The 19,198-nt window shown below is 34.2% G+C and overlaps 4 protein-coding genes across 6 annotated transcripts; 2 read left to right on the forward strand and 2 right to left on the reverse strand.

The window, feature by feature from the left end:
* Positions 1 to 2,698: 2,698 nt before the first annotated feature.
* LOC119639712 (transmembrane protein 177) lies at positions 2,699 to 5,582 on the reverse strand. The gene is made up of 4 exons (XM_038037312.1): positions 5,350 to 5,582; positions 4,991 to 5,124; positions 3,955 to 4,274; positions 2,699 to 3,354 (listed from the first exon to the last, which is right to left on the reverse strand). Exons 1-4 carry the CDS (start codon positions 5,523 to 5,525, stop codon positions 3,022 to 3,024), a joined length of 963 nt encoding a protein of 320 aa, XP_037893240.1. The 5' UTR covers positions 5,526 to 5,582; the 3' UTR covers positions 2,699 to 3,021.
* Positions 5,583 to 5,799: 217 nt separating this feature from the next.
* On the forward strand, positions 5,800 to 8,075 carry LOC119639775 (ankyrin repeat domain-containing protein 6). 3 transcript variants are annotated; one of them, XM_038037429.1, is made up of 6 exons: positions 5,800 to 5,861; positions 5,930 to 6,030; positions 6,100 to 6,165; positions 6,944 to 7,082; positions 7,136 to 7,314; positions 7,560 to 8,075. In XM_038037429.1, the coding sequence occupies exons 3-6, from the start codon at positions 6,103 to 6,105 to the stop codon at positions 8,061 to 8,063; spliced, it is 885 nt and encodes a 294-aa protein (XP_037893357.1). In that variant the 5' UTR covers positions 5,800 to 5,861; positions 5,930 to 6,030; positions 6,100 to 6,102; the 3' UTR covers positions 8,064 to 8,075. The 3 variants fall into 3 exon arrangements, with proteins under 3 accessions (XP_037893357.1, XP_037893358.1, XP_037893356.1); XM_038037430.1 differs by adding an exon at positions 7,463 to 7,469 and having other exon boundaries at positions 5,818 to 6,030; positions 7,560 to 7,746; XM_038037428.1 differs by having other exon boundaries at positions 5,819 to 6,030.
* A 14-nt stretch (positions 8,076 to 8,089) lies between these two features.
* On the reverse strand, positions 8,090 to 9,774 carry LOC119639777 (tubulin-folding cofactor B). The gene is made up of 4 exons (XM_038037431.1): positions 9,438 to 9,774; positions 9,011 to 9,379; positions 8,449 to 8,570; positions 8,090 to 8,389 (listed from the first exon to the last, which is right to left on the reverse strand). Exons 1-4 carry the CDS (start codon positions 9,561 to 9,563, stop codon positions 8,272 to 8,274), a joined length of 735 nt encoding a protein of 244 aa, XP_037893359.1. The 5' UTR covers positions 9,564 to 9,774; the 3' UTR covers positions 8,090 to 8,271.
* A 1,686-nt stretch (positions 9,775 to 11,460) lies between these two features.
* On the forward strand, positions 11,461 to 19,198 carry LOC119639720 (proteasome-associated protein ECM29 homolog). The gene is made up of 20 exons (XM_038037333.1): positions 11,461 to 11,550; positions 11,624 to 11,754; positions 11,816 to 12,048; positions 12,130 to 12,373; positions 12,431 to 12,834; positions 12,886 to 13,353; positions 13,412 to 13,688; positions 13,754 to 13,931; positions 14,000 to 14,362; positions 14,432 to 14,590; positions 14,648 to 14,851; positions 14,958 to 15,233; positions 15,306 to 15,489; positions 15,559 to 16,046; positions 16,592 to 16,707; positions 17,005 to 17,352; positions 17,414 to 17,530; positions 17,587 to 17,727; positions 17,783 to 18,872; positions 18,942 to 19,198. The coding sequence occupies exons 1-20, from the start codon at positions 11,526 to 11,528 to the stop codon at positions 19,151 to 19,153; spliced, it is 5,658 nt and encodes a 1,885-aa protein (XP_037893261.1). The 5' UTR covers positions 11,461 to 11,525; the 3' UTR covers positions 19,154 to 19,198.

The following is a 19,198-nucleotide window of genomic DNA, read 5'->3' on the forward strand; positions in this document are numbered from 1 at the left end:
AACCAAAATTGGTTCGCATCACGTTTTCGAAAACATAAAAAAGGCATAAAAGGCAAACTAACTTACCATTAAAATTTCAAAGCCGGAAATGTCGTTTATCGAGGCATCGACTGCAGCGTTTCTAACGAAATATACGGAAACTCTTATTATTATACAATTACGGGAATTTACTCGAACCTATACCTATAATAATCTACAATCAGACAGGAAATTTCTTCAAACGCTCTTCAAGAGTAGCAAATAATAATATTAAATCATCAATTTTAGTAGCTCTAGACAGGTACACTAGACAACTTATCTCTTTTTTAAAAGAAATTCAGTTTAGCACTATTACTGAATTCATTTAAACCGGCAATGATAAATTTCGAATGGATATCAACTATATTTTTACGTAACACGTGGCTGCTCAAGACGCCATATTCACCAAATTATTGAATTTGGAAAATAATGAAAATTCGAACCGTAGATAGATTGATATATGAAATTTCTTTCTAATCGCGAAGCGAATATATTTAAAGTCTACTTAAACTAGAACAACCTATAATGAGTAAAACGGGATTTTAGATTCTTACTAACCTTAGGATTTCATTATAACAGTCTTTTCGACATTTATTAAAACGGATGTTTCACGACCATGATCTCCACCTCCTGGTTATAAGTCGCTTTGTTATATTCGATTTATATATTCTGGAGCCTTTGCGTATCCGTGCATTCAGTGATGCACATTTTCACTTTTTCCATGAAACAATGTTTAAGTCATATTAAAATTATAATTTCATATTAAAATCTATGACTAATGCTAGGTGCTTTATCGTGCGTCCGACTCCAACTCGAGTTTAGTATTAAATGCCACAATTTGCCTTCCGCCACGCGCAAGTAAATTCTTTGCACATTATAGATTTTCATGGCTGAGAAGCCTACACGTTTTTTCTATACAGGAAGTTATAGCATAGAGTTACCATTTTACTATGAGAAATCGAAGAGTTTTGGTTTTAAGTGCAAGAAGCGATAGGGTTGCCGGTTTTTTTATTATTAACAAATAGTTTTATGAATTTACTAACTAATCATCACATTCGCTCATGGCTAGAGTAGGCGTTTATATTAAACATTTTTCAAAAAATAAGATCTCAAATGAGGTTATAATTGTTTATATACATATATATATTTACAAATATATAAATACAATATATACAACTTATAAGTTGAGGTAGCTTTAGATTTTATTGTGTAATGGTGTTAAACTATGGGATGGGACTTCAGCTTTATCTTTTTACGAGATTTCGCAGGAAATGGCGAATCACTCGTATAAAATGAAAAGAAGAAAACTCACTCTTCACCTTATGCGATTAAAACATTTTATTTTATATTCTAAATTTTTTTGTAAAGAATGAAGAACAAGCAACAAAGGCGATTTATTTACTAATTTATTTTAATAACATTGTACAAAAATTAAATTTTTATGCATTACAAGAAAAAAAGCTCTGATATCAATATAAACAGATCTGATATCATCTAAACAAAATTGTCAAATCAAAACATTTAAATCATTCTCTGTGCTCCTTATTCTAATGTCATTTCTTCTTTATTCCATTAATCAATCAAAAATTTAATTTGCTTTTACTATAATTTCTTATTGTCATTTTTCACATATTGTTCACATTTATGTTAATTTGTTCAAGTTTACTTCTCAAACTACACGTTATTATTTTTATATGCATAGATTTATTATGTATTTCTCCTTATCAAATAATGTGGTAACGCGGTTTTTCATTGTACGGACCACAAGGGACTTATCAGTCCGAAAAACGGAATAACGCATCATTCTGTTGGGTCCGGGTATTTGTTACCTAACCGGAAAAATGTATTCATGTAATATGAAAAATCAGTGCTTCTGTTTTAAATAAGTATAAAATTGTGCATATTTAAGTTACTTAAATTTATCTCTGAAACACATACTAGTTATTAAGTTTCCTTTGATTTTCGTTCCATTCCAATTGAGGATTTTACTTATAAAACAGGGACAAATGAATATATTTTCATTTTCATGCTTGTATCTTCGACCTGCTTATTTGTCAAGTTGCGTAGTATGAATAAACTACTATACGAAAACATTATGCAAAAGTTAAAGTGTAACATAAAGTTTACGAATTAGCCATGAGGCGGAAGCTTGAAGGAATTCGTTACTTTCTGTTCATAGCGTCATTCGTGGGATTCACAGGAATTGTACTCTATCCAATTGTGATTCGACCGCTATATAACGTTGACGAATATAGTAAGTTTTAAAATTTTTCAAAACCTCTACTAAATTTCATAAAAAATTGAAATTGCAGTACATATATGACAAATTTTGTCGACAGCCTATATTGTAATACTATGAATGAGCAACAATGAAAAATTTTGTAAACTTTGTGCTGAAACTTTGGTATACATTCTAAAAGTAAAATCAGTCTGTTCGTCCGTAGTGTCACAAGATATATTTTGTCTAAGCCTTACAAAGTCTTACGCAGACTTTTTTGTAAACGTATCTCCCCTGTTTATAGCTGAGGACCAATACATACATATATTCAAAAATTGTAAAGGGAGCTAAAAGATAAGAATAGCAGAATGAATGAAAAGAACACAATTATTATAAATTCATTATTTTTGTTTTTTTACAGAGGATCTACGTAAGCGTATTAGTATCGACAAACCTAACAAGTAACCTTTAAAGGGACTTGCTATATAAATTTAAAAAAGATAAATCCGTCTTCAAGATATTCCTAGTGATTGTAGGAATGCGTGAAAAATGCGTTATATTTTTATTTACACCAACTACAAGACCGTTACTTCAAATGCTGTAAGATCCCTAAAACTGGTTTAATCGATAACGGAGCATGTCTTAAAAAAGACTATAGAAAATGCTGCTGCTGCTGTGTCACCAATGTTTAATTATAATATTCGTCTAAGCATAGCTCTCATTTAAATAAAAATGAACATTATTATTTTTCCAATAGTGTGTCCATACTAATGTATTTTTTTGATTTAAATTGCGCTGCTTGCTAATTCTTCATTTTGCTTCCTGCACAAGTCTTCAAAAAATGATTTTCTAATTGTAAGTGGTAAGGATTTCTGTCGCAAAATATAGTTAACATTGCCTTTTGCCGTATAAGTATCATCACCCATTAGCTCACGTAAAGCAATGTTTTTGCTCAGCTGCTTGTCATAAAAATTAATTCCAGCAGTCACAAATTCTGGACCCAAAGCTGAAAGCCTCTTATCTACTTCGGTGTCGGAGGAGATCTGCGTGTAGTCCTTCATGAAGCACCATGAGCCGTACCCAAAAAATCCTAAAATCGTGTACATAACCATTCGGAGCTGCAAATAATGTAATTATATATACATTCAGAACTGTAATCAATATATGTATATAACATAAATAATTGTTCGGCCTACAAGTGGATTCTATTTTTAAATTACGAAGACGAAATATTCACAACGTAAATTCATAACTTCAAATTAAAATAAATATAATTTTTTATTCGGCCAATAAATAACATAATTTCAGATGTGTCACTAATAAATTCTTTAATCAGCTTGTCAATAATTCGCAGTGTAAAGCTATTAACTTGTAATTGCCTAAGAACCTCTTGCAATATGCGAAAAAGTATTGCGTCAATTGCAATGTATAGGTGGCTTGGCAAAACGGACAGTGCTAAACTGAAGCAAAATGCTATGCTGATCAAGAAGACATATTCCAGTTGGGATTTCTATTGTCCAATTTAAATGGATTAAAAAATTTCCTGTAACGTCCCTGGGTTCGGCGAGCTTATGAAATGGCAATGGTTCTGTAGTGTTTGAACTGTTTCAATTGTTACAGCTATTATCTTTTCTTCAGCTGATTAGTGCCACAATTTCAAGTGAAGTGCTGACTTTTTGTAGGAGGCTCATAATTTGTGAAAAACATTTAACACTTACGCTTAAAGGCCTTGCCAGAAGTCCCAAACTAAGATTTAAATAACGTGCAATCGTGTATATCATAATAAAGGAGAAGGTCGGATATATAGAATTAAGAATAACGCCGTGTGCTTGGGCTTGTAGTAGCGCTTTACACAATCCAAATATTTGTTCACCTTCAGTTAGAACAATTGAATGTTTTAAAAGTTTTCCATTTTCCGTATCCCAATTTATATCTTTATTCAGATATTTGATTTGATCCCATTTTACTGATTCAATGGAGTCGTAGTCGTAATTCACAGGTATGCCGATTTTAACTCCAAAGCGCGATTTTGTATATCCTATAAATATTAATTTTAAACTGTGTTATTACATCATATTTGATATCAAAAATACTTAAAATAATAAAAAAACCAGTTGCAATCTGATTCGATTTGATTTGATAGCACGCATAGACGCCATTTTATAAACGGCTATATCTTACTTTTTGCCCGCCACCCGCGTACTCACATTTCCAACATACAAAAGGAAGTTGCTACAAAACTTACAAACTCTTAATCTGTGTCAAATTATGAATCGATCTAAGCATGCAAGAATAAAGAAATTAGCCGTCAAATCAGTTGCATGCAAGTTGGCATTGAAAACGGGTGAAATCGGTCAAAGGAAAGCACTACAATAGTAGAACATAAATTGGCAATGTTCATGTTTGCATAACCAATAAGTTTGTGCGTTTCAGTCAAAACATACAACAGACACAACGATAAAAATTTCCACATATATTCGGCACTACCTAAAAGAAGATCGAAATTTCGCTCTTTTCATGCTTTTTCAGGATAAAGGGGATGGGCGTAAAAAATTACTGCTCAATATAAGTTTTCTATTAGTTCTGTATGATGTCAATTAACAAAACATGCTGAATACTTAGTGGGCAACAGGGTTTTATATGGGAGTAACTTTAATTATGAAAATCGCTTTTATCTCAGGTATGGAATTTTTTGTTTTTTAGAATAGTCTAATTTCGAAATTAATGGCTTTTAAGTCATTTTCTAAAACTTACCGGCATTAAATAAATCGAAACCAAAAACCGAAAACGTTTCAATTGGATAATTATCTTTTTTGATATTTAAAATCTCTTTAGCCCGACGAAATCTCTCATTCACTTTCTCGGAAATTGGAAGTGGCTGCCCATCTCTTAAAGCAAAGGAATGAAACATATATAAAAGTAAACATAGATATGTGGTTAAAGGAATTCCAGGTTTTTAAACAGTTTCGAAATTTGAATAGAGAATTAGAATACATTGGATTTCGTAATTGGAACTTTTAATGTCTGGAGCATTCCACACGTATTCTACAATTTCCAGCTATTTGTTCCCTTAACCTTACCTAACGCATATCTACTCTATTTGTAACACTTACCTATAGCATTGAATAAAGTTTTTATAATAATTTAACCCTATGGTATGTGGTACAAAATTTATGAGCAAGAGCCCAACAGCTGTACTGCCTGCTAAAAAGAAAGTTATTTTTCTTCCATTTGCAGTCGTAAAATAGCCGGATCTTGATTTTTTTAATTTATTTAATGAATAACACATCTTGATTATTTATGTTTAATCACTTATTCAATAGCAGCTTCTTGTTCATACAACAGCTGATGGGACATGCCACAGGATATTATTTTAAAGTAGCATTTATAATAAATTTGCGATAATATTTGCATAAAAAGCAATTAAAAACAAATATTTAAAAAAATTAAAAGTTTTCTTGCATATAAAGATAATAAATATAATTCGTTAAGATACCTAATTTAATTGAAGTTGTTGTTTTTTGTTTGAGTATACTCGCATAATAAAACATTTACATATGGCAACATTACTTGTATTAAAGATCTTGTAATTATACGTAATTATATTAAAATATGAATAAAGCAGGTGACGATCTAATAAGTAATTTTCTCAAACATATCGATAAAATATAATGTATTTATTATTCACTCGAGAGACCCAAGTGCGACATAGTAACAAAGCGATGTAAATATTGCCTGCCGAAGCGAGAATGAAACAAAACCGTTGCGTCGCAATTCAAGTTTGATCGATTAAGGTAAGCTTTCGGTTTTCGCTGCCTGCGTGTTTACTTTCCTTATTTTAATTTTTTATTTTCATCTCCCAGATTATGAGTTCATGTAGTTATCCAAATAGCGCTGACGACTTGCATTTACCAAGTTCCTTAGCACAGGTAACTCTATTGTGAATTGCTTAAAATGTTACTAACATTAAATTATCTTAACGCGAACTGTACGCGAGCTGCTTACATCGAGCAACCGCGTTTATGTTTTTATCTATGCTTTATCTGCTGATTGAGCTGTCCAATATTTCTTGCAATTATATTCAAATTAAGACGCAGGATATCTTTAAATCCTTCAATGTCTGTTGAAAACAGAAATATTTTGAGCGCATTGCGTGTTGCTTTGTAGCCCCGATTTGTCATGGGGAAAGAGATTCCTAGTACTTAGATGCACTTGATACAGTTGTACCAATAATTCCGTGCGAATGTCGGCGGGAACATTGATATATTATACAAATTTTTCATTGATTTTTTATCAATTTTTCCCGCCCCTCATTGATTTTGGAAGGTTTATTATTTCAATAAACAAGTTCTTGAACGATCAGCAAGTATATGTGGCCTTAATTTCCTGACCGAGGATTCTTGCATATTGCTAGCAGGCACCATTGTTCCTCCGTGATGCGCGACAAAACTCTAGTCGGACGAGTTTTAAAAGTAGTTTAAAAGTAAACCCAAAAATTTACATATTCCTAAAGATTACCTTTACTTGAATCGAAATACGAAAAAAAAAATCAAAGACCAAAAGTAAAATTAAATATTCGTATTAAATCGAAATTATTTTGACAATCAATAAAATACGGTTTAATTTTCCCCCCCCCCCCTAACATAACATATTACTTGGCTGCTTACATACAAAACTTTTTTTAAATTAATTTTTCCCTGTTTACAGATTTCGATAGATAAAATTGATGAAGCTGTTATAAAAGGAGACGATAAAAATTTGGCATTATTACTAAAAAAAGAGAAGCTATGGTCACGAGTAATTTTTAAAAGCGGAACAACTCCGTTACATTTGGCTGCAGCAAAGGGTTTGTAACTTTTGCAATACTATAAAGCAACTAATGAAGAATATTCCTTAAAGGTTACAGTCGCTGCTTGATAATACTTTGCGAAAGTGCGAATCAGATCCAGCTTAAAGTGATAATTAATTTTCAAAATAACGATGGCCTTTCGGCACTGCATTTAACGTCGCAGTATGGTCACAATCAGTGTTCCAGAGAGCTTTTGCTAAGAGGAGCTAATTCAAATTTATGTAACAACGTAAGTATATATCGGAAACTATGAAAATTAAGTGGATTTAGTTATTCTTGTTATTAACTTAACTAAAAAAAAAAATTAATAAAACTTTCATAGAATATCAGATTTTAATTTATTATGGAATGACATTATAAATTAGTCTTGCTTTTAGGAAAGCTGTAAGTCTTACAATTAAGATTAAAACAACTGTGAAGAGGAAGGATTTCATATGCTATTAGTAAACAAAATCAAACTTTTTGTGCTTTTAGTACGGCGACACTTCCTTGCACACTGCATGTCGTTACGGCCATGCCGGAGTAGCTCGAATATTAATCTCGGCGGCATGCAATGTTAATATACAAAATAAAAATGGCGACACCCCACTTCACATAGCTTGCGCTATGGGTCGACGGAAATTGACGCGAATTGTGATGGAAGCCTTCCCGAATGTCGAGATAAGAAATTCACAAGGTGATACACCTTTCGATATTGTCAAAAGAAAAAATTTTACCGAAATTATGACAATCTTTAATGCATTTAAAACAAAGCCACGGACTGAAAACGATGTGCTTAACACCAAATTTGAATTTTCACCTTACGGTTGTCAAAATGTTTTAGAAACGCGATCAATATTTTTGACGAACGTTGAACAACTGTCCAATGTAAAATTGAATAAAGGTGAAGAGTATTACATTGATCTTGCTGGAAATTTAAAAAAAGGTCCAAAATGCGTCACGAACACATGTGTTTGCAAACAATTGTTAAACAAATAATAGCTAATAATAAAATAACATTGAAATTAATGAATTCCAGAATAAATCTTGTATTTTTGATGGGAAATATGAGAAATTGTATCAGCTTTTGCACCCACGTCCTTGTTTTCTACTTATTGTGATTTAGGTTGGAATTGTACAAAATTGAAAAGCTTACTAGATTTAGTGTATAAGCTACTGCGGCCTTTCGCATCGAGAAATTAGAGTTTTAAATCTCATCATCTAAATCATAGGTTTCTTCAGGGAAGTCACCAACGGTTACCAACATCGGCGAAACGAAACCACCGTAATTATCAGGACAAGAAAAATAACGCTTTCCATCAACTCTGGAAAATAATTTAATTTTTTCAATCTTTTTTTTAGCTCTTTAAACTTTGCAACTCACGATCCATCATTTTTCCCTAAAGGCTCGTCGTATTTAACACCAATAAAGATACCGCTTTTGCCTTCGAGTTCCCCATTGTACATAATTGTACCTCGACGTTTCGGTTGTCCTTTCGCAGTCACCTGAATAAAATAAAAGTAAATAAGTTATAATCTGCAATCGTCTTGGGTCAACTGAATATATAAAAAACGGGAAAACGTTTTGCAAAATATAAAGGCATTAACTATTCGATCACTACAAATTTTAAATTGGTCTTTTATTTGCTTTCTCTATATTATACTCTCTAGTTGAAGCTAGCAAATTATTGTTTCTCCTTATCGCGTATATAACCTTTTTTTAAAATTGAGAGAATGTTTTAAAAAACTATATGTTGACGAAGATAGCATTCCTTGACAAGATATTCGAGACAGCGGGTCTTTCAAAAGGAGACAAAAATGAAGAACGTCCTTAAAATTTAAAGCAAACGTGTTTACACTGAGAAACAATTTTAATGCACATTGTAAATAGGCAGTGTCAGTACATTCACACATGTTCTAGACGCGCCCAGGATATAAATATTTACCTCACATCTCGATCCAATTGGGCAGAGCTTCGCTTTTGCTTTTTCTAAACGAAATTTCTCAAGTCGTTTTTCCTCTTCCACCTTGAACTCTTCTTCGTTATATTTCCCCAAGCGATTTTTCCGCAAAAAATTTCGTAACGTATTATCCATTTGTTCATATTGATCTTCGCTTAATTGAAATTTTTCCACTTCTTGTAAATCTATATTAGAAATGAAGTCATCTTTCACATGAAAATGCATCCCTGGATCAATTGGCAATGAGCCTAACATAATGGTGTCATCATTGAGCACAGCAGTTAATTGTTCTCCTTTGTGCAATTCAACCTGCATTGAACCGGCATTACCGCCTGTAATAATCTGAAGTCTATTCTACAAATAAACGATTACTACATGAGTTTAATTGAGCGCATCATCCTTAGTTCGTTACCTTAAGCTCTGCAACCGTCATTGATTTTGCAAACTTTATATCAAATGCGACATTACCGTTTTGTGAATTTGTTACGTTAATTTTCAGAAAATCTGACCCGGAAGATATGCAATCTCCTCCAGACATTTTGGATTAGATTTTGGATTAATTCAAAATTATCGATTAAATCGAATGCAGTTAATCTGTTTCAGCAATTAATTCAATTAATTAATGATAAAAGTAATGAAAGATAAATATTTTGTTTTTGAAAGGAAAAAGTTACTAATCACAGCTTACAAACGCCTTTAAACTTTTTTCTGAAGAGTAAAAAAAAAGGACTGAAAAAAATCTAGAAAAATGTTAAGATTTATTTTTGTGTTCTCTCTACTTCTTCCTTCCCTTTTCAGACATGAGTAATCAAAGAAAGCCCCTCTCCAAAAATTTTGTCAAAGCGATGAGAGTGAATATAATTCTTCATGTTTATATTTATTCATCCATAACCAAAAACAAAAACATTTTTTACTTTTTTGATGACATCTGGCAGTTCCGTTCAGTCAAAAACAGCCAAATACATCATATAAGTAGGCGATTGTCGACGTATGTCGACGTAATTATCGTCTTGTTTTTTTACGATGCCAACTACTTGTCATCAAATTTTAAGTCTTTTTTTTTTTTTTTTTTGGCTTATTATAGACATTTGGAGTGAGGGCTTGCACTTAGAGGCCTGTATCGACCATAACATGAAGCAGAAATCTTAGCTTGAAAATATATTGTTGGCCAGCAGTTTTCCGTTTAAGTATGCGCCGCACGGCGTCAGGTAAAATTATATAAATTATATGCAGTGCAGTTTATTTTTACATGCTTGGGGAGGTTGTGAGTAAGTTCAAGAAAGACTAGCGTAGGTAGATAGGAAAAAGAAACCAGGGAAAAAAATTTGGCAGTCTTGATGAAAGCACACAGTTCTTTAGGATGAATACAATTGTGTGCACAAAAGATATCATATAAGTTTTTGTACATGCCGAAAAAATTAAAGATCGGTCTAATATTGTCCCATCTTTTGTACTTAAAGACGAAATGTTTAGGTGATTCAGCTGTCGAACATATGCGGCAAGAGTCATAGTTAACAGCTCGTATCAGCTTCTGACTACACAAGGTTTTTAAAGCTGATAAGCATAAGGACATATTGGCCGAGGCGAACGCTAGAATGAGAGATCTACAAAACAGTTCATACTCTCAGGGTTCTAGACGAGAGAGACATTTGATTTTTCGAATACATGCCTCAATTTGCAATGAAAGAATGTATAGATGTATGGGTCCTCTTCGGTTAAGGCTGCAACTTTTCTGTACCTCCAATTTGATCAGCCCTTTAGCAGTAAGTGACAGAGAACGACCTGACTTTGTCATATTTGATGCTGTTGCAACTAGTGGAAGAGGGCTTGCTGAGACTGCAGAACCGTTGAGAAGTCCTTATGCGAACATGGAGCAACACTGTCAAAACATTGATATAGAATATCAGTGATCTCAGGGACAATGGTTACCTTGGACAAATTATTGATCAGACGTCGGCGCAGATATCACAGCTGTCGATTCTGATGAGCTTCTGATGGCTTTAGCCTACATAAGCAAATTATCAAATTGCCTCTTATTTCTTACGTTTTTCTTATTTATTAATGCATTGCAATGGAAAATTTGACGGGAAATGCTGGAAAGTTGGCTACAATAGTACATGATTAGTCGCTTGGCGACAATCAACTGTACCCAAAAAGAAAACAAGGCGATAATCACGACAGCAGCTGCCTGCTTACATGATTGTCTCTCTCGATTTAAGGGCGGCAAGCGGTGATCCATCATTTTGGTTTGGGTATTTTGCTGTAAGTTTCTTTGATGTAAGGCTATGTCAGCACAATTTCGCGCTCCGGAGTGCAATCCACGTTTTTGGTTAAATTCACATTTGAATGTTTTGTGTGCAAAAGAAAAATTCATGCTGACTCAAAACACCTGATTTTGAACATATGGTACGTGGTTGAAATGATTGAAATATTGTTCGTTCATTAATTTAAGAGCAGCTGTTACCTTCGAACAAAGCATACAAAGCATATTAAGTTTAAAATGTCATCACCTACTCAAGAAATTGGTAGAAATTTTTATAAATTTTTTATATTTTCTATTAAATTTAAAACCTCAATTTGTTTTTTTATATATTACAGAACTTTTAGAACGCGTTCTATTGCGCTTGGGTTGTGCAAACACAGACGAGAAACTAGAGGCATGTGTAGGACGTTTTTTGACACCAGTGATTTTGAAAATCATATCGCCACACGAAAATGTCCGCAACAAGGTGAATAAATTATTTAATAATATTAAAATATTGCTCTATGAATATATATTATAATTTTTAGGTCGTGGAAGTTCTGACTCATATCAAACGTCGGATTACATCTAGACCTCAAATACAAATACCGGTAGAAGCATTAATCGATCAATATCAAGCAAACTCTAATACACCCTTTTTACAAAATTTTGCTATAATATTTATAACGACGGGCTATCCTCGTTTAACGCTTGAGCAACGTAGTTCTCTAGCTGCTAAAGTAGTAAGCTGTGAAGAAAAATTGGAAAACTATCAGGATAAGTAAGAGATCTTTAGTTCTCATAATTTGACTTTTTTATGTTAATCAGAATAAGTAAGAGATCTTTGTTGTCTGCAATTTAGGCTTTTTATGTTGGTGTTAGTAGATTTGGGAGACTTGCTTTTACCTGACGATCCCGAGGAACGCAAGAATTTTTTAAAACTGGACAATAAACCAGCTTTAAAGCGCAACTTCTTACACTTATTGCAAGATGTATTACTGTTGCCCTACGGTGTTACTCAAGATCGGGATGTTCCGGCGGGTTTAAGCCCGTATGCCTTTAAGCGTCTTATGATTAATAAATGGAAGGCAGAAGATTTAGAAAAGGTTTACTTTTTAAAGAAGAAAATGAAGATTAGCTTTTTGAAATTTTATTTCTTGCAGATCAAAAAAGGTATAGTGCGCTTTATCTGTGCGGGAATATTCACAGATAAAGAGATCTTCATATTATTGATAGTGGCTTCCGCTGATACCCGCTTCAGTGTAGCAACTCCAGCTTTGGCTGAGCTCAGCAAGGTCTGCACGATGATAGATTTTACAGATCACATCGTAACTATGCCGTTGTACATCTTATTCTCTGGTAACAATGCTGCTCAGTTAGAGCGTAAAACTACACCTTGTTGTGCCAGAGTTGGCCAAAAGTTATTAATATATCTAATCAGATGCCGCGGTAAAGCCATCAATGCCGCCAAGGGCATACAAGTGATATTTGAAGGTTTATTTGGTGAAAATACTAATCAGAAGTGCAAGGTCTTATCTTTACAATTTGCCGAAATCTTGATAAAGGAGTAAGTTTTAAAAAACATAAATCTATTTAATAAAATTGTTTTTCCTTGTAGAGGGCCCGCGGATATTATTAATAAAGTATCGAAAGTCTTATTAACCGGTTTTAATAAATTGATTGATAAGGAATCTGCTGAGCCCACAGACGTACAAAGCGCTGCATATTCGGCTTTAGCTCAATTATCTCGCACTTGTCCTAACGTCATTAATCAGGATTTGAAAATTGTTTTGGCTTATTTTCAACACTTGACTAATTCTACACCAGATCTCCACAGCTCGATTAGAGAAGCTTTGGTAGCTATGGCGCCAGCATTTGTCTGGAAGCCGGACAAGAACCAGATTGGAAAATCCAAGGAAGATTTCCAACTTAGCGGACAACAGCATTTACTTATGGCTATGCTAGCAGACAACGCCGAATCCAAATTGCATATTGTACAAAATGTAACTAGTATTTTCTTGACAACCTGTTTCCCAGAATACTTTGCACCGGCCAGATATTTGTTGCTCTTAATAGCTGGAGAAAGGTTATTATTGGAAATCTTAAACAATGAGTTGATATTTAAATAGATTTTTTGTACTTAGGAATTCCTTAAGAGAAAATGTTACTTCATATTTATATGGTGTCTCGAGAAAGGACCATATCAACTACAATACGCTAATATCTGCAGATCATTATGAGGAACAAACTATGGAGGAGTTAAAAAAAACTCGTAATGAAGAAAAAATTGTGATTTTGCCCAGTTTCCAAGCTGTGATGCGGCATGTCAATGATATGGCACAAAAGAGATTAAGTAAACTTGTGAATTGTGTTGTAGTTGGTCGTACCGATTTGGCGTATCCGTTGGATACCTACGAAGAGGTAAATGAGATAACGATAGAAAAAATGTGTTGCTCTAATATATTTCTTCTTTACTGCTTTGCCAGATACTAGATTATTTACGCTTATGCTTGTGGTATTCTGCCGGTGCCGTCTGTGCTCCCGGTGATGTAAAATACCTTAACAAGCTTAAACGCTACATTATCAGTAACTACGAAGAATCAGATAATAATGAATTATATCAATACGTACAATTTGTTAAACGCAGTGTGGAAGCCAAAAGATGTATTATCTCTTCTTCTTATTTTTTTTATTCATAAAGTTTAGTTTGAATTCCCTTTGTTTTCTTGCAGGCGAATCAAATCTTTTGTGCTTACATGATTTACTAAACGCTGCTCCGGAATTGTTGGCCTCTTCGTTGCTTTATCTTCTAGAACCTTTGAATAATTCGTTGAAAGATGTCGCGGAAATAATGCGTATACAAGTAGCTCAAGTTGTAGGCATATTATGGGCTTACGGACTCGATGATCGGGAATTTGACGCTAATGTTAAAGAATGCTTGGAGGCTTTACCACAACGTTCATTGGAACATAAGCATGGTTGGCTGTTAGTTCTTGGCCATGCCTTGAGTAAAAAAATAAGATATCTCATCATACAACGTCAAACAAAGAATTTCGCTGAATGGCAAAATTTTGTAGACGCTGTGAAAGTTATGGGTAAGGTTCTGAATACAGTAATTTTTTGTGAAGCTCATTATTAGGAAGTATTTTTTCCATTAAACTCAGCTAAAATGTTATGCGAGAATCAGTGGCTTTTAGTGTTAGCAGCCGTCAAATGTTTTTCCATGCTAGGCAAATGCGTGCAGATACCAAATGTAAACGTGGAGATTACTATACCTAAGGAGGAAGAAGCTGATGATGATGAAGAAATGAAGGAGTGTAACAGTAATTTTTTAAATTAATTTGATATCAAAATAAATTTCTCAATACATTTTTTTTCAGCTCAAACTACTTCCACAAAACTAATCATATTTGGAGTAGTATTTAATCTGTTGCGAAGCACTAGCGTACGTTTGAAGATACGAGAAGAAGCCGCAAAGTGTTTAGGGAATTTAGCCATAGGAGATGGCGACTATTTCACCCAGAGGAATCTCGATAGGTTTTTATCAATAGTTAAGGTGCCTAAAGATGCTGCGCTTAATATAGGTGGGTGTGGGGCATTTAATGGTGGACCGAGTCTTGCATTAGGCTTCTTACTTCTTTTGTGCATCATATATGTAAGCAAATTGCTTATTTTATTTTTATAATATAGCCATAGCGGATGCTTTGTCTTGCACTTTATGTGGTTATGACATCAGTGAAGGACCACCGTGTGAAGAATTCTTCAATCCTTATTGCAGTGATGCAGATTTTGAAAGCTTCCTTAAATCTCTAATACGTCTGGTTAAAGAACCTAACCCTAACGCCAGGCAGGCTTGTTCCGTGTGGCTATTAGCAGTTGTTAAGCATTGCAATTATAGACCGGACATTTTGAATAAGAAACAAATGTTGCAAAGCGCTTTTACAGAGTTGCTTTCGGATGATAGCGGTTAGTTTCAGTAAGAGGTGTAAATTTTAAAAAATTTATCATATTTCTTTTCTCTGCTTCTCTAATTAAAAGAGTTTGTACAAGATGTAGCTTCGCGTGGCTTGAGTTTGGTTTACAATCTTTCTGATGCTTCCAGCCAAAACGAATTGGCCAATTCTTTGCTCAATCAACTAATAGGTGGCAAACGCGCAGTCAATCAAGTAGCCGAGGATACCGAACTTTTCGCTGAAGATATGTTGGGCAAAACTCCTAGCGGGTAGATTGTTCTTTGAAGGAAAAAAAGTAAATAAGAAAATTATTTCTTTTCACTTTATATCTTTTCCAGTGGCAATATAACGACCTACAAGGAACTGTGTTCTTTGGCCTCTGATCTAAATCAACCGGAAATGGTCTATCAATTTATGCAACTGGCTAATCATAATGCAGCTTGGACTAGTAAGTTGGGAGCCGCGTTTGGTTTGAAGTCTTTATCAGATGAATCAAAAGCCAAACTTAAACCTTATTTGGGTAAAATTGTACCTCGTCTGTATCGTTACAAATATGATCCGACACCGAAGATCCAAAACTCGATGATTTCAATATGGGATTCAATAGTAACTGATCCCAAAGATGTGATTGAACAGTATTATTGGCAAATTTTACGCGAAATTCTAGATAATCTGACATTCAACGAGTGGCGTGTACGCATAGCCTGTTGTTTGGCAGTGAGAGATCTGCTAAAACGTCCTAACGGCTTGCGATTACGCAGCGAAGAGAAAAATGTAAAACAGGACGCAATGGATGGAAAGACTTCTGATACAAAAATGGATGTCGGTAAGTAGGGAATGTAAGAGAAAAAATGTACAAAATAACTCGGAAAACTTACCTAAATATAGGAAATTAAGTCTTTATTCATAGGATTGCTCATATTCATTGTTCGTGCGAAATATTTGTACGACAGACTTCAATTTGTGAAATACAAACGTACGATGAATCTAATTTCAGCTGACGGATATTTAATATCGTCCAGAATGTGCTAAGCATTGTAGAAATATGGTGTCCCTTACCAGTCACTTATACACACTTAAGGCCTATTGTTAACTTGGAAAGGTTCTCAATAGTAACGCTTTTGAGCTACGTATTGTCTTTATTTGCAGAATTGTTTAATGTTCGTTCGGGTTACTTAATGTATCTAAATATTGTGCTAAAAAAGGCACTCTAAGTAGTGCAATAACAACAATAATTACCCTTATATAACCTTATATTTATTGTTAATATTAAGTGTTAATTAATGTTAATTATTAATAATAAAAAAATCGCTAATCCATCACCTATATAATTTATTAACAAACAAAAAACAAAATTTTGTCAATTTCTAGACGAAGTACCCGAGCCTGAACTTAAGGAGCTCTGGTCGCAATTATTCCGAGTAATGGATGATATCCACGAAGGTACACGCCTGGCTGCATCCGGAACCGCTGTGTTCTTAAGCAAGGTAATAATTTGAAAAACTGAATTTCATAGAAAAGCGTAGTTTGCGTGCTCAGCGTAATTCAATTTTCTTTGTCAACGATAGCAGTCGATTGAGAGCTCATAACTAAAAACGAAATACAACCAATCTTGTGCTGAGTGTTAGTTAATGAAAAAAACCATAAAAGTTTTAAAAAAAAAAGTTTTCTCAGAACGTTTAGAGTTAGCTGACAAAGCAGCCTACCAATGTTCTTCAACATATTAGCCTTTTTAATATTCACAATGTTTGACATTCAAGTTATATATTATTATTATATTCTAGTTATGCGTGGTTGCTGCCTCAGCAGATCATGGTGGAAAATCCGGCACGGCGGTCGCTGCGTCCGTATTACCATTACTTCTTGAGACTGGTGTTGGTCATGTTGTGGCTGAAATTCGCAAAATTAGTATTAAAACCATTTCGGAAATGATTGATTCTTCGGGCGCTTTAATAACACCGCATTTGCCTTCGTTGGTGCCGTGTTTATTAAAAGCCACCGGCGAGGTAGAATCCGCCAAGCTTTCGTATTTGTCAGCACGTTTGGCCGTAGACCACGATGCTCAAGAATCGGTAGACTCTCTTAGAGCAGAAGCTGCCAAAACTCATCACACTACTGAAACTACAGCCAAGGTATATAAAAACAAAAAATAGAAAAACCACAAATTCACGTTTCTTTAATATTATTTTATAGTGCGTACGCTTCATTGATTATCAGGCATTGGAGAAGATGACGCCAGCCATTTTAGATCTTTGCAAGACGAGTGTTAATTTGGGCACAAAAATATCCTGCGCTCATTTTATATGTCTAGTAGGTAATAACAAGTGTTTAAGGAGATTAATCTTTCTTATGTTATAATTAAATAGATAAGCATACGACTAGGCAAAGAGATGACGCCTTTGGTAGGCAAATACCTCGGTGTTTGTTTTATTGGTCTCAAGGATCGTAATACTACGGTACGCAAGTATTATGCCAGCGCTATAGGACATTTATTCGGTATAGCGAAAGTATGTTGGAGAAGACATTTTTTACTCATTTACTCATCCCGCTTTACTCTTTTAGGAGCAATCTATTAAAAACCTTTTCGTTAAGCTTGATGAGCTCTATATGGAAAGCAATGTTCAACGTTCAGTTGCTTTGGTAATTCAGTCTATTAATAAACGTCATCACGAATTGATCAAAGATTATTTGGAAAATGTTGTTGCTTTGATTTTCTTCGCTATGCACGAGGAGCAAAATGAAGAAAATAAATCTAATATAGAGCTGTGGCGAGATTTATGGCAAGAAATCACTCCCGGAGACGCTAGTATACGTTTAAATCTTAGCGTTATTATACCGAAATTGGAAAATGCTCTAAACGATGCCAGCTGGTCGCGAAAAACTCAAGCGGCAAATGCTGTTCAAACCATAGCTGCGCGTTTAGATAACACGTTACCAGAAAATGAACGTCTACGTTTAATTAATGTTCTCTTGACAAGCTTACATGGTCGCACGTTTCAGGGCAAGGAAAGGCTACTGCAAGCCTTGGCTACCCTTTGCAAAGGATTGGATCGTAAAAATGAAGCTTGCGAACATATCGTTGAAGCAGCTATGAAAGAATGTCGTAAAGAAGAACCGCAATACCGCAGCATGGCTTTGAAAAGTCTGGGTGATATACTCGAAGAACTGGAAGTCGACCGTTTTGAGGAAGTTTATAACATGACTTGGCATTTGTTGGTAAAAAAACCACAACGTCAATCGTCCGATTCAGATGATAATAATGACGATTTCGGTAACGATAAAGATCTTACAACCGACGAGCGTAATAAACGTTTAAATATCGTAAATAAACTCAAAGAAGTTATATTTGAAACCTTAGGTAAATCGTGGCCCAAAAATTCTGTGCAAACTCAATTTAAATACCAGCAACGATTTGCCGAAAGTTGCTCTCAATGCCTCAAAGATAACATACGCTCCGTTCAAGTTAGTTTGATGATAGCTTTGACTAAATTTCTGGAACGTTTGCATGTTTGGAATAATGATAATTCGTTAAAAATTGAAGAGAGTCCTGGCAATAAAGAAAAAAAAATTAAAGTAGATCAACAGTTGGAGCGTGATTCAGTAATAGAGACGATTTTGCAACACGTCTTATCTGCAGTCACCTATGCTGCTGGTAAGAAAAAGACATAACGTAATAATAATATTATCATAAGACGAAATTTTTGTATCTCTATATTGCTAGGAATACCTCATACTGGTTTAAGAAAGGAAGCGTTAAATATAATTTTGGTTCTCATTAAGCATCTCAGTGGGGTCAAACACTTAGCTATTGTTCGAGAGAATTTTGAGGAAAATCTTAGCAAATTTCAAAAGGATTCAGCGCCAGAAATACGCTGCCGGCTTAAAGATATTGAAGAAAAATTCACTAAATGCGGTTTACATACTCAAGATTAATTGGTAAAAATTTAATTTATGTGATTCTATGATGTTTTATATAAG

The sequence above is a fragment of the Glossina fuscipes genome, unplaced genomic scaffold (assembly GCF_014805625.2).
Source record: "Glossina fuscipes isolate IAEA_lab_2018 unplaced genomic scaffold, Yale_Gfus_2 113, whole genome shotgun sequence".
Classification (NCBI taxonomy): Eukaryota; Metazoa; Arthropoda; class Insecta; order Diptera; family Glossinidae; genus Glossina; species Glossina fuscipes.